At 35.6% G+C, this 16208-nt stretch overlaps 1 protein-coding gene across 2 annotated transcripts in view; it reads left to right on the top strand.

Annotated features, from left to right (window-relative positions):
- Nucleotides 1-16208, top strand: part of Spt20 (transcription factor Spt20 homolog) — a 357561-nt gene that overhangs the window by 56596 nt on the left and 284757 nt on the right. For both annotated transcript variants that reach the window (XM_090388213.1, XM_090388212.1), the window contains exon 4: nt 15363-15429. In XM_090388213.1, the coding sequence (XP_090244339.1) occupies nt 15363-15429 (67 nt within the window). The remainder of the gene's footprint in view (nt 1-15362; nt 15430-16208) is intronic.

Raw genomic sequence — 16208 nt, 5'->3', positions numbered from 1 at the left:
CGTGGTTGAGATGCTGCAGATCAGAGTTGCTGTTCCAACACAAACCACAGATGCTCGATGGGATCGATGTCTGGGGAATTTGGAGGTCAGAGCAATACCTGGAAGTCTTCCTCATGTTCTGTGAACCGGTCTTGAACAATCCAGGTGGTGTGGCATGGCACATTATCCTGCTGAAAGAGGGCACCACCAGAGGGGAAGACCGTTGCCATAAAAGGGTATATTTGGTCAGCAATGATGTTTAGGTAGGTGGTAGATGTCAGAGTGCCTGGCACATGGATGACTGGACCCAGGGTATCCCAGCAGAACATTGCCCAAAGAATGACCGCTGCCACTGGCTTGTTTTCGTCCCATGGTACATCCAGGCACGTGCCTCTGTAGCCAGGTGGGAAGGAGCAGCAGTGTGTAGCATACGCTTCTTGATTAGACCGGCGTTCAAGCCCATCACCACCAAATACGGAGGATGCGGAAAGGTCAGGGAATGACCACCGCATATCCCGCAGCAATATGGCCTTAGTTGTTAATGCTCCTAAAAACCAAATAACAAACAAACAAACAAACATCCAGGTGTGCCATCACTTCCCCAGGTAAACTATGCACACTTTCCCGGCCATCCACATGGTGCAACAGGAAATGTGATTCATCAGATCAGATGACCTTCTTCCAATCGCTCAAGGTCCAGTTTCGATGCTCGCATGCCCATTGTAGGCACTATCACTGGTGAACCCTGCTTAGCTTGGGCACTCGGAGTGGCCTGGAGGTATACAGCCCCATTTTCAGCAGGGTTCAATGTACTGTGTGTTGTTACACATTACTCCCATCACCAGCATTCCAATTACTGGTGACTTGCACCACAGTCGCCCTTCTGTTGCCATGTACCATCTGGGAGAGCCTTTGCTCACCTCGAGTATCGATGAGCCGTGGTCGTCCAACACCTCGCCAGCAGTTTGTGGGTTTCCCTTCCTCAGATCACTTTCGATAGGTACTATCCACAGCTGACCGTGTGCATCCCACCAGCCATGCCGTTTCGGATATGCTCTGATCCAGTCGTCTGGCCATTACTGTTTGGCCTTTGTCAAACTCACTTAAGTTCGCTGCCTTTCCCATCTGAAGAAAAAGAGTAACACTGATTAACGGAGCTCAGTATCAGGTGTTTTTTATACCATGTCCCGACCAGTGCAATCGCTGCAGTTCACCTGCAGTTGCTTTGATTTGCATAACGACTGGCTGGTCATAATCTTTTGGCTCATTGGTGCATATATATGTATATATATACAGCCGCTCTCCGGCTTACATAATACCCGACTTACAGAAATTCAACTTTACGTAAGTTTTTGTCAGCCGGTGCAAACTTAAAAAAATTATTATTATTATTTTTTTTTTTGATGATTCTTTCCAAGACCTCGAAAGTTGAAATTCTAGCTATATAACTAAGCTATTTATCTCTCTAAAAGGTCATTTTTATAATGGAAATGACACCACACTTTCATATTTTGTTATAAGAATAAATTTTGAACACCTTTATGATATTTTTCGAAAATACATTTCTGGAGGTCACTACCATAAAACAATAAAAACAATTTGCACTTTACAGTTTATTGGGCTTTTCTGTTAGTGCAATCCATTATAAACGGGTAGTAAACTCGATCTTATTGCATTTGCGATAATACCAATAACTGGAATTTGGTGGGTTTTTACATTATGATATTATGAGTGCCCTTTCACTGAAATCTTCAATCATATAAAAAAAGAACGAAATCACATACCAGGTACATAATGAGTTGCCGCCGCTCTACTCTGAGACTGATAGTGTCACTGATAATGTCACAGTGGCAGCTGTTAAAAACGTCTTTACTGTAGGAATTCACTATGAAACTGGTATAGTAAAATAAATAAAAAAAGTATTGCTGCATTATTTTTATCGAAAAAATAATTTCAGCACAATGAAATACAATGAATGGAATTTTTCATTGTACTAGTGTATAATGAAATAATTTATATAAAATATATTATAATAACACTTAAATTGTTGGTGTATGGTAACTGAAATAAGATATATAATTTTGACACTCAAATGATTTTAATTCCCGAGTGAATACTCCATTGATTGTTGTTCCGTTACACGTAGTATTTATTAAAGTATTTCACTTAATATCTAAATTGAAGACATCTTTCTTAAATTTACAAAACTTTTTTTCAGCCTTAGAATTTAATTCTAGATTGAAATCACCAGGGAGAACTATAGGTATACAATCCAGCAGCTCTTCCAATAATTTTGCACCTTCAATGGAATACGGCATCAAATTCTTGTTTATAAATTTTTTAATTATATCTAACGACATCCCTGGAGTGATGTATATGACAACGATGAAAATAGATTCACTATTGAATTTGCACAAAGATCCACAAATGTCTCCAATTTCATCTTACACTGCTGTTGCATTACTGCTTTATGTTGTGCAAAAATATGGGGTGTATTGATGATAGTTGCAGCACCGCCACTATGAACATCCAACCTTTTAAATTGAGTCACACATTGGAATGGTTTAAGTAATATATGTTCATCATTATCCAACTATGTTTCACTTAATATCAATATTTTGGATTGCTGTAAGATTGTGTCCGTTCCAATAACTTGAACATGGGCCTGTAAACTTTGTATATTCATTGGCGATAAAAATTTCTATATTACTAGTAGCCTTGCCGCAGTGAAATGTGAAATTGTCATGGGGATTTGTAATATATAAACCTTGCAATGAGGTCACTCGAGATATTGCCACATATACAAGTTGCTGTTGATGATCTTTCTCATAATTATATACAGCTTTGTCGAAGGTCCCTCCTTGAGATTTATGTATAGTCAAAGCACAAGCACACACTAAAGGAAATTGTGTATGTCTACATGTTAATTTCCTATTTTTCTTGAATGGAATCGTAGTTGATCTTTTTCTAACAGGTTGATCTTTTTCTAACGGATTGACTAGGTAAATGTTTATCTTTCACATATTGTTTATGATGAGATTGAAGGTTATGTCCTATTTCTGAATCAGGAAATTTCATCCATACTCGTTTAACAGTTTCATTACCCTCACATTTGAAATATACTAAAGTACCGATTGCACTGTTTACTAATCCGTCAACCACATCTATATTTATAGTAATCATGTACAGTTTTCCTTTCAATAATGGTAGAATGTATGGAAGTCCTGCAGTTTCGGCCACTGATATAATATGAATTTTATTTCACATACTTGCTAATTGTACTTCAAAATGATATCCTTGGTATCAAAATGATATCCAGCAACTAAAGCATTTGTATTATAGGCATTTAAATCACTGTTTCTTAAAAATAGTCGAATCCCTTGTGGACTTAAATTTGTAGCATCTTCTTTGGTAACAAATCTCGATTCTGTGATTTTAAGTTCATCTGGTAATAACGCTTCTCCGTTGCCTATTTTTGCAGGAATTTTAGAAAATGTACTATCGGACTGTTGAACAACTTGTACTAATTCATGAAACTGTAGTGAATGCCATAATTCTGGAGCAATCATTGAGTTTTTCAGGTGTTTATATATAGGTGTAGCATGCACTGGAGGCAATTGCTATAAATCTCCAATGAAGTATATATTTTCATACCTCCAAATGGTATTTCATGAACACCAGTTATCTGCTTTAAAGGCATTTCTATAATCGATAATTGTTCTGCACTAATCATACTAACTTCATTGATTATAATAGTATGTGCATGATGAAATGCAGTTAAACTATATTGTTGATGAATTTCATTAGTAAGTTGAAGTTATTTGACAGACATATACGGAAAGCAGAATGCACTGTTGTACCATCGATTGCCACAGCAGTGTTACAAGAATGGAGGCACAAGTAACATATGCGTTGTGAATATGTAATGCATTACAAAAGCGATTATACGTTTCCATCAATAATTTAAGAGTAAATATCTTTCCACAGCCAGCAGGTCCAGTGAGAAACACTTGTATCAGTTCATGTATCTGAATATCAATTTGACGATAGCATCAAGTAATAATGCGCATTGTTCTTTATTAGTATTACTCATCAAACGACAATATTCTTCAGATGGTAAGACATTCTCTCGCTTCCTAATGACAGATGATAATTTATCCATCATCGCCATTCCCATCTCCTCATCAATAGTTTCCTTGTCGGTAACGAAATCATCATCAATTTCTTTTGATTTAAGAAATTCTTCATTTTTTTCCCAACCTCCAGTCCATTTTCATCATTCTTATCAAGTTCGATACAAAGTTGCCTACAAATTGCTAGCGTGTTTTCAATATCAATATCAGATTCAAACTCAAACTCTTTTCTTCTCAAGGTAATTATCTCTTTGTTGGTTTCATAAAGTTCAAAATATTTATTTTCATTCAAAATTTCATTCTCCTCATTGATAAATGGAATGTGTAAAGTTACCATTTCGCGTATATGTTCATGAAGACACGTTGTATTATAATTCCGATACCTAATTATTTTAAGAAATTGTCTTTTTACCCATCCCCCATTTCTTTTCGATAATGAGCAGTAAATTGTGCAAGAGTTATATCTTTTAATGTTTTGCCCCGTTTTTCATATTTATCAAAAATATCTTTCCATATATCCAAAGACTCACTATAAACTTGTTGTTCATTCAATTCAGCTGTTGATTTATGTAATTTCTGATGCTCATGTCGCCATACCGTTGGCACGTATTCAATCGATCTTGAAGACACGGACATTGGGTATCGTAATAAATACCAAGCTGCCTCTTGTGAACTCATCTCCACAGAATTCAATACATCTACATTTAATGCTTCTGTTAGATCAGTTATATCCATATCAGGATATTCTTCTTGTAGCTCTATAATTTTCTGTTGCAGGTTGCTTATTCCTCTGTTAGTTTTATTCACATATTCAACTGCATATGCTGCTGCTGCTGCTGTCATTTGGTTTTAAGAGCATTAGCAACACTACATTGCTCCGGGGATATGCAGTGGGCATTCCCTGACCTTTCCGCATCCTCCATATTTGGTGGTCACGGGCTCAAACCCCGTTCTAATCAAGAAGCGTGTGCTATGCACTGCTCCTGCCCACCAGGCTATGGAGGCGCCACATATGCTGCGCATGAATATTCTTCTATGATAAATTGTAAATCCGAATTAGACTTGAGCACTCCTAAAATCCAAGGATTGTAATTATTCATAAATTTTTCTTCTATCTTGCATTTAAGAAATACACTTTGTCGTTTGATACCAGCCCTCAAAATATTTAGATACTCTTCTTCTGATTGGCATTGATTTGATTTAAGGAATACTTCGAAATTAACATGATTATCCAATTCTAATGAGTTGTGTGTTTTACGATAAGCTGATCTTCGATTGTCATCTGTGGCCATCAGTATCAATATACTAGTTTGTGACATTGGCCAAAAAGGTGCTTCAAATCAACATTCGTGTTGGTTTGCATTATTATTTTTATAACAGGTAAAAGTATGTTTATGTTGCTGTAAATTTGAATAATCTGAAGTTTTCTCTATAGAACATAATGCATCTATCATTTGGATTGCTTCTTCCATCCCACCTTCTTTTTCTTCTAATGGTGCAGAGAGTGCATTGTTCATCCATAATAATATATGTGCATGTAGACTTCCTCGATGTTGAAATTCAATGTGTTTAAAGAAATTCACAACATAATATTTCCTAAAAGGACTATAGGTTTTCGATTTTAAAATTTTGAGTGTACTCTCAACAATTTTATTAAAGTGTATGACACACTTTGCGGGGTCTTCATTTATTAATGTAACTCTTTCCATGTAAGGTAATTACAACTTTGTTAGTTGTAATTTCTCGTTTATATCTGAATTTGTATAACATAAATAGTAATATAGGCCATGTTGGTTCACATGCACTCAACATCAAGAACATTGTAGGTTTTTCTAATTGACGAATCATGGCAAACACATCTTGTTTACGTTGACTCCAATAATATGCTGAATTGGGAATTGATTTTAGAAATGCCAAGTTAGACTCTAATGACTTGTTTATAAATTCTTTCGATTCCAATATAGAATGAGTAGCTATTATTCCTACTGATTTAAATGCAATTTGTAAATTTTCTGCTGTATGCATTCACATAATTTTCATTGCCATACATGGCAAATGTTGGGGAGTTATTCCACGACGATCAGATCTACGAATTTCACTCGATTCCATCATAAAGGGAGTAATTTTCAATCCATTTTTAAATTTTCGTGCATGTCCCAAATATATAGCTGGAAAAGAAAGTTCTTCTGCATGTATATCAAATATGAAACTTGTTTGAGATGATTTCTGACCCAGTGCTATACATAAATATTTATCTTCAGACCATAATAATAATGTTTGTTGTTGAATTAACAATAGTTCATCATCATTGTTGACAGGTTCCGCAATTTCATCTGAATGTTCTTGTTCGCTATCATCATTTGTCCCCAAGAAATTGTCACTCACTTTTATGGCGTAGAATATTTACAAAGGTGAATTTATCAAATACTGTAACCATATTTTCAATATTTTCTTCTGCACACACATCCTTATAGATATGATGATTTATGTTTGAGTCTTTGTTTTATATGTATATTAATGGCATAATTGTCATCTAATTCTCTAGGTAGTTGAGGAACTATCATATTTACATTAACTGATATATTTATTACTTGTCCAATGATCCCATATTGTCCATGTTCATAACGTAAATGACAAATTTGCATAATGGATAATCGTGGTGATATCAAACGCTCAGTTACAACTTCCAATGGAGGAAAATCAGAAGGATATGTTGGATATATAAATCCATTTGATGTGACCTTAGTTGGTATCTATCCCTCTTTTAATGAAGTATGACATGTATTACACATCATGAAAGTACTCCCTTCTTTTAAATGAACTTCATTTTGAAGTAATTCATATGAAGTTGTTGGAAATGGTTTCAAATCTAATTGAAACCTTAAACAATCACAAACATTACAACTAAGTTCAAATGGGTTTTCGTACACTAGTTTTTCAAACTCACTGTCCGCTCCTGTGGACACTATAGGGATGTAATCAGTAATCTCATTATTAGCCATTTCTAATTTTTTTTATTTTTTTTTCGTGCATGATATTCCTTCATTCGTTCTGCTGGAGTTTTAGATTCCTGATAAGTATCAGGAATAGTAGAACTCTGTGGTTGAATTTCATTATGATTCGGAATAGTTTGAATTTCTAATTTCCTTTTCTTCCATTTGCAATATTTGTTCGTTATTTCAGCTCGAGTTTTTTATGTGCAGTTTGAGAAGCCCCAGGCATAACGAAACACTCTTGTTGAATTTCATCTGGATTCACATTTCTGTCCAATTCCTTTACTTTTTTTCACGATATTCCTTCATATTTTGAGCTTGAGTTTTCTTGTGAGCAGTTTCAGAAGTTCCAGCACAGCGAAACACTGTTGTTAAATTTCATCTGGATTCACATTTCTGTGCAATTTCCCTTTCTTTCTTTCACGATATTCCTTCGAACGCTAGGCTGTAGATTTTGGCACAGTCACTCGTGTATTAATCATTATGCTGATATAATGGTATAAAGTAGCGCATCACTACTCATTTGTACTTGTTGCGTCGCTGCACTTGTGTACAATGAGTTTTCTTGGGCGCATGTGTTGTACTCGTTGCATCACTGAACTTGTTGCGTCACTGAACACAACAAGTACAATGCATGCGCCCAAGAAAAGATGTTTTTTACATCAAGTACAATGCATGCACATCGGGTTTCGTGACGATTTTATATAATGATTTCTAGGTAACGTAATGCTTTTTTCAAAATAACGCTGGTAAAGACGTTTTTAACATCAAAACATAAATTTTCAGAATCTTCTCTTCATTCCTATTTACTTATTACAATGGTGTAGGGAAAGAGATCAACGGAAAGTGGAAGTGCTAGCAGTGCTAGGAAATGAAACAAAATTAATTTAGAAATGAAGATGATTAATTAAGAAGTACAAAGCAGGACAAAGTTTGTCATCTATTGCATGGAATTCAGTCTCGCTGTTGAAGCAGCAAGATCTAATTGTGAATTCATGTTTCACAATTTCAGTGTCTTCATCAGAGGTCATCCACAGAAATTATGAGAAAGACGGCAATGTTCTTGCTTCTGTTTCCGACATTTTTTCTTATCATAATTTCTTTATAATTTCACATAATTTCTCATCATAATTTCACATCATCTTTTTCACATCATAATTTCTGTAGATGACCTCTAACGAAGACACTGAAATTGTGAAAAACACTGCAATGTAGTCTTATTTTGCCAACTATATGTCTCTTTTTCATATCGTACTTGGTCACTTCATCCTACCATATATATCGCTACATTTTGTATCCATTTCTTTGAGTTCATTTCTCGTGTATACCATAGATTCAATAGTATTAAGCACAAAAGCTTCTTCACACTTTCTTCATACAAATACAGTAAACCCCTGCTATTCGCGGGGGTTATGTTCCTGAGAAATGCCGCGAATACTGAGTTATGGCACCCATAGTAATAAAATGATTCCGTTCCAAAGTATGAAATATATAACAAAAACTAGTCTAAAATTTTGTCTGTGTATGTATTATATGTATTTATCTACATAATATGACTATGTACATAGACAGTACATAGTGAAATACAAGCATAAGGCATCGAAATGAAAATAAGAAACAATTTGATATTAAATGTAATATTTATTAGAAATTTTAAACAAATCTTTCAAAACCATATCAAGAACATGGATTGCCGGTCGAAAAATAACTCGTAATCGAAGTTTGTTTCTTAATTTTTTTTATTGAGTTCCTTTTGAATTTCCCTGTAAGGCAAGGGTAATTGTTCTAGATCTCATTTAAACTTGATGTTTCTTTCCAAATTAGGATCCATTTCCACCATCTTTTCTGAAAGTTGTATGGAGAGGCTAAAGATTTCCTTTAATGATTTGCTATTTAATTCTGGTCTAACAACGTTGAGATCATCCTCCTCAGGATCATTTTGGTTTTCATTTGACCTTGTTACTAATTCATCCAACTCTTCTATTGTAAGTTCATCTGCATGAGTCTCAATAAGTTCCTGAATGTCTGTTGCATCGATGTTTTCAAAGCTCCCACCTTCTATTCCCTGTGCGATTTCTACAATATCGGCAACCACTTCATTGACATTAGGGATTGTTTTCGCAACAATCACTTCTGGCCACAATTTTTGCCAACACGCATTAATTGTCAATGCACTTATCTCATCAACTGATGCCTTGATGTTGATCAGGCAATCTGCAATGTTATAATTTTTCCAACTTTGACTTACAGTTAAGTCTGACTCCCTTTCCATTTTTTCAATTAAGCCATTAAAAGTTCTCCTAACATAGTAGGACTTAAATACAGAAATCACACCTTGGTCTAGCGATTGTAAAAGTGATGTGGTATTGGGTAGCAAAAACACAATTTCAATGTTTGGGTGGTCAAATTCTAGACTGCTTGGATGTCCTGGTGCGTTATCAATAAGAAGCAGAACTTTGAAAGGCAAAGATTTTGAAGCTAAGTAACTTTACACCTCTCGCACAAAGCTATCATTAAACCACTCTCTAAAAAGTGTAGTTGTTACCCAGGCTTTTTTATTGGATTTCCAATAAACTGGAAGATGATCTTTATTCTTTTCCTTCAAAGAACATGGATTCTGCGATTTATACGCAAGCATCGGTGTGATCATGTGTGCACTAGCTTTTGCATTGCACAAAACAAAAGAGTAAGCCTATCTGTGGAAGCTTTGGATCCAGGAGCAGATTTTTCATTTTGCATTCTGGCTGGCATTCTCTTCCAAAACAACCCAGTTTCGTCTGCATTGAACATCTGTTTGGGAACATATCCTTTGTCCGTAATTAATTTTTTTAGTTCAGTCAGGAAACTTTCTGCAGCCACCAAATCTACTGATGCAGACTCGCCTAAAAATTTCACATTATGAAGGCCATATCAATTTTTAAATCTTTCAAACCAGCCTTTGCTAGCTAAAAAACATCCCACCAGTGCTATCACCAGTTTCACTAAAGCATTGATAAAGGTGTTTTGCCTTTTCCCGAATGATGAGTGAACTTAACGGAATTTTATTTTGAGTTCGGTCTTCTATCCACAGATTTAAAGCCTTTTCCATTTTTTCTAATTTAACATCATGAGTTACAGAGAAAATTTTTGAAGCAATTAGAGTATTTTCACGGACACTACAGCGGATTTTTTCTTCCGATTTCTCGATTGATCATACCGCTGACTCACTGATTTTATAATGTTTTGCCACTGATGAGACGCTTTCACTTTGATACTGTTGCACATGGAAGACTGCTGCACAAATTGGAGCAGTGTGGCACTGGAGGCAAATTGCTGCTATGAATAAAGGTATGATTGAGTGGGAGAAGACAGAGAGTGGTAATCAATGGACACTGCTCTTCGTGGACTAATGTTATTAGTGGAGTCCCTCAGGGTTCAGTGTTGGGTCCATTGTTGAAGTATTTATAAATGATATTGATGTTTGTTTTCTGTATTTATAAATGATATTGATGATGCAGGTTTAATGTCCAAATTTGCAGACAATATGAAAGTTGGCAGGGTTTTTAATGACACTAATGACAGTACACTGCTGCAACAGAATCTTGAAAAGTTGAACAGATGGGCTGAGAGGTGGCAAATGAAGTTTAATATTGACAAATGTAAAGTACTACATATGGGAAGCCGTAATCCCAGAGTAACGTATCAACTCTGTGGTACCACACTGAAAGAGGTAGAGATTGAAAAGGACCTGGGGGTAATTGTGCAGGCAGATATGAAATTTTCTGAGCAGTGCAGATGGTCTGCAAGACCATCTGCAATGATAAACAGGATAAACAGGGCTCAATGATAAACAGGAATTTTTCTAGAAGAGATAAGGAGGTGATTATCCCCTTGTATAAGGCAGTGGTCAGGCCACACCTTGAGTACTGCATATTTAAGTGTATCCCATCCCTGTAGAAGCAGTCTCTCCTGTTAACAGGCCTCATTTTAAGAAGGATGTAGAGCTGTTGGAATGAGTACAGAGAAGGGCAACAAGGTTAGTAAATTGAACAAAGGGTAGCTCTTATGAAGAAAGGCTTAAGTTTTGCAAATTACAGTGTCTGGAGACTAGGCACCTGCGAGGTGATCTGATTGAGGTGTTTAAAGCCTTAAATGTTTGAGCATGTTCAATGCGGATAGGTTTCTTCCTCTTGCTCAGAATAATCGCCTGAGAGGGCATAAATTCAAATTGAGGAAAGTCGGTTGTAGGATAGATGTGCGGAAGTTTGCCTTTAACCAGCGGGTCGTTGATTGCTGGAACAAATTTCCATCTGTCGTAGAAGTTAATAGCTTAAATAGATTCAAGGCAGAACTTGACAAACATTTGGAGTGAGTGGATGGGTGAAATAAGGTGAAATTTTTTTATTTTTTGTCTGATACTATATAAGCTTGCTTTCTTGCATCATGTGCCTTTGCGAATGCTAATTTATTAGTTTTCATGTAGTCAGCAAATTGTTATTTATTGGAATAAGTTTTCTCCATTGGTAGTTGAGGCTGACAGCTTGGGGAAATTCAGAACTGAACCTATGTGAGGAGGGAGTGAAATAGGTTGTTTAATTTAATTAATTGATTTATTTTTTTTGACTAGTGTAGTAAAAGGACAGGGCTTTTTTGCACCATACTAATACTAAATCAGTCTCCCTCAGACCAGTCTTCAAAATGTAGTGTTTGTGCTTTAATATTGCTAAATTTTTAGATTAGATCATGCTGAATTTGCATTTCGTAGAGTTGAAAAAAAAGCAGTGCATTATTCTAATGAACTTTCTTCAGTGGACTGAGTATTTCATTATGAACTTTTAGAATCAAAGAGTGAAAAACTGTTAATTTTATAATTGTTTCTTAGTTGTTTGTAAATAATGAATATTATTCATTTATTATATATTTCACTTGCACCGGTTTATGCTATGGTTATGCTATAATTTTTACGTGTGTGTGTGCGCGCGTGTGTGTGTGTGTGCACGTGCGTGCGTGCATGCATCAGCTTGCCAAAATCATGTTATTTAAATTTATGCAGGGTGGAGATGCAAAGTTTATATAATATTCTTTAATTTTATACTGCAGGTTACAAAATTGTGGTTTGAATTTAATTAAACTAATTTTTAATGGATACAGCCAACCTTTATTTGTTAAGCCTTTGGGTCAGTTTGGGGAGGTTATAATCCCACTGTGTAAGGCAATTGTAAGACCCCATTTGGAATACTATGTCCAATTATGGAGACCCCATCTGTAAAAAAGACATTGAGCTTCTTGGACGAGTTGAAGGACAGGCAAATCGTGGTGAGATTGGCAGAAGGGCCACTTCCTATGAGAGAAGGACTGAATATGTGAGATATAGAGAACGTCATCCAGGCACCTTAGAGGAGGACTTGATTGAGTTTTTATAAGGCTCTGATAGAGGTTAGCAAAATGATTGAAGGCAGTATTTTCACTGTTATAAAGAATTCCAGAACTAGGGCTGTAAATTCAAATTAAGAGAGGAAAAGGTTTAAACTAGATTGTAGCAAGTTTTCTTTTTTCCAGGAAGTTGTTGATTATTGGGAAAAGTTGCCTCCGCTGGTAGTTGAGAACGAGAGTTTGAAAAAATTTAAAGTCAACTGGATAATTACAGTTGGTTACACTGGATAGTTTTTTCTGAGGAGGGAAGCACATAATCTGTAATTTTCTTATACACTGTTTACTTCGTTTTTTTTTTTTTTTTTTTTTTTTTTTTTTGCTAATACAGCAAAAGCTTGTGTTCCTTGCACTATATAACTAATATTAATAACATCATTAAAAATCAAAAATAAAAATTTCAAATGTTCAAATTTACTCTACAGTCAGATGACCTCTGTGTTCTACTCAGCATAAACCTGGAAAAAATAAATTCACTATGTATAAAGTATATTCTAACACTAAAATATATTTTATACAGAAATACCTTGTTAGATGGAACCCTAACCCTACTTTTCTCTCACGTTCTTAATCTCCAAGAACATAATAGCCCCATAGTTGACTATTATGTTCTTGGAGTTTGTGCTGTAATCATTTGTAATATGAGTAAGTTGGCAAGTAAAAAATTAAAAATAAAAATTTTTAATTTAGAGTAATATGTAGCTAGTAGCATGTGCATAAAATTGTTTGAAAAGTTTTTTTTTATTAATTTGTTGGTTCGAGAACTTTATACAATTACCTGGATGTGTTATTTGGACAATCCTGAAATTTTATGTATAGGAAGTATCATTCAGACTTCTTCTTCTTCTACTTCCAGTCACATAGCTCCCTGAGGAGCTGTTGTGGCCACCAACAAATTCCTCCAACTGCATCGATCGTGTGCTATACGAGCAGTATTGCAAAGTATCATGTCCAGAAGTTCACTGATCTCATCCTTCCACCTAGTTGCAGGTCTTCCTCTGCACCTCTTCCCCTCAGTTTTTCCTTCCATTATATTCTTCAACAGAAAGTTTTCCCCTTCTTACTATATGACCAAAAAACTTGTTTTCTTTTGTTGATGCTATGAAGAAGAATTTTAGGCCTGCCAATTTTATTCAATACCCACTCATTTGTTCTTCGATCCAAGTAAGAAATATGCAGTATTCTCCTGTAACATCACATTTCAAATGCCTCAATTTTCTTCCTGTCGACTCGTTTCAGATTCCATCCTTCACATCCATAAGTGGCAACTAGAAAAATTAACGAATCAATGATTCTCAGTTTCGTCTTTAGGGGCAGATCATGATCTCTCCATAATTTTATCAGATCAGCAACCAACGTTTTAGCAATTGCCTGTCGTCTCTTTACATCGTTTGAGCAGTCACTATTTTTATTTATTCTTGACCCTAAGTAATCAAATTCATCAACTTCTTCGATATCTTGCCCATTAATCTCCACTTTACTGGAACCGAGATTTTTACCAATCATCATAATTTTAGTTTTACACACATTCAGAAATGATTCTTTTTTCTTACTTGCTTCACATACTCTCCTCAGAGTTTCTTTAAGATGATCCTTAGAATTACAAATTATCACAGTATCATCTGCATAACAAAGGTTGTTTATCTTCAGTTCTCCAATTTTGATGCCAATCTCTAAATCTTCCAAAGCTTCACGCATGATATCTTCAGCATAAAGATTAAAAAGGTGAGGTGACAAAATACAGTCCTGCCTGACACCATTACCTATTGTGAAAAAGTTGGTGTTTCCCAACTTTCTCACAGTTCCTTCCTGTTCCTGGTACAGTAGTTTAATCAGCTGAATTATGTGGATTGGGAAACCCATAATAGTCATCGTTTCCCATAGTTTCTCATGTTGAACACAATCAAATGCTTTTGCATAATCTATAAAACACAAAACGACTGGAACATTGAATTCTTTGCATTTTTCAATAATCAGTCATAGGCTTAAGATCTAATCTCTGGTTCCTCTACCCCTTCTGAAACCTGCTTGCTTTTCTGGCATTTCTTCTTTAAGTTTTCTTGAGATTCTGTTCAATATGATTTTAAGAAGAATCTTGCTAGCGTGAGACATAGATGCATCTTTATATAATAATATCACTCTACTAACAATTTTTTTGTTGCTGCGATTTTTGTAATTTCTGTTGAAAATTTCAAAATGGAGAAATCTGAATTATGTGCTATTAAAAGTATCTGCAATTGTGAAGGATATGTGTGTAGCAACAGTCCATAGCTGGGTTCTAGCTCCAGCCTGTTCCACTTTTATTCTGAGTCCAAACGTCTGAGTCCAGACCACGGTCTCCTCAGTCTGTGGCCTGGAAACACATGTCTACACCACTACCCAAGGAATTCCATATTGCCTGTTCCCTATTGTCCATTATTTTTTGGGTTGTTTAAGGAGTGGTGAACATTGGCTACTTTGAGCATGCAGCTACAATCGCAATCAATGTTATGCACAAGTAATAGTGAGACCATTTGAAGCTAGTAAAGTGAACTGGCAAGATAGCAGCATTATTGTGTCCTTTCTGATTAGGACAACACACCAACATGGAATCCTCTTTTGCACCCCTCCTTAGCTCTTACTAATTGCTGCAGAGGATTGAGGACTGCAGAGGATTGAGACTTTTTTTATATCTTTCTCAATACTGAAGTACAAAAGGATTTGAGTATTGAGAAAGATATTTTAATTGAGGAGGAACTATATTAAACACAGAAATAAAAACTTTTTCTTTATGGTTATTCTACAAACTTTTTGAACTGCCCTTATAATGATGACTAATGTATAAAACTTTGACTTTCTTTTTGTTTAGGAAATCACTTCATCATAAACTCACTGAATTGTATTTATCGAATTGTTCTACTCCCATAAGCAATAAGGTAAATCATTTTCATTTAAAATTAAAATAGTGGTATTATCCAGGAAATAAGTTTTCCAAATAAGTCTTACAGACAAATTTTATTTTTATTTTATATTTTATCATGTTTTTTTCTTTCTTTTTTTTATATTTACTCTTTCAGCAGTGAGTTTTCTACCCATGGATGGGTCTCTCCCCCTCAGTAAATTTTATGGAAGGTGAACATTTTGTAAAAATAAAAACTTTATTCAACTGTCTCTTGAGGTTGCTGTGGCCACAGGTTAAAACATTTCCAACCAGATTGTGTTAAGAACGTTGAATTCAAGTGGACTCTAGACAAGGAAGCCAGTGGTTTGTGTCCCATTAATTTACCCCTGGGGCTCACATCTGGTGAGTATGGGCTTGGCAAACCCAGGGTCCTGAGCTGGATATCATCATTCTTCTCTTTCTTGGTGATGCCTTTCTACTTCTCTCTCTCTCTCTCTCTCTCTTTCTCTTTCTCAGGGTAACTTGGGAATTTTTTTTTTGGCTGGTGCAGCATAAGCCTCAGGCTTCCTTGCACCATATGGCTAATAATAATAATAATAATAATAATCCCAAGCAATCACAGAGGTCGTTGAAACTGGTGCCATGAATATGTGACTTGGGGCCTTGACAAATTGGGTTCTATTCTGTTCTCTGATGAGTTCTGTTTTAGCCTACAAACAGATTCTACATTATTTCATCTGGAAACAAAGAGGAATGCAGTACCATCCCTCCAACATCAGAGAAAGGGACACTTATGGTGGAGGCTATGTTCTC

Source organism: Mastigoproctus giganteus, chromosome 2 (assembly GCF_048544385.1).
Source record: "Mastigoproctus giganteus isolate SK-2022 chromosome 2, ASM4854438v1, whole genome shotgun sequence".
Classification (NCBI taxonomy): domain Eukaryota; kingdom Metazoa; phylum Arthropoda; class Arachnida; order Uropygi; family Thelyphonidae; genus Mastigoproctus; species Mastigoproctus giganteus.
Note: the sequence above shows the minus strand (reverse complement) of the source record. Positions and strands in the feature narration are given on the sequence as shown.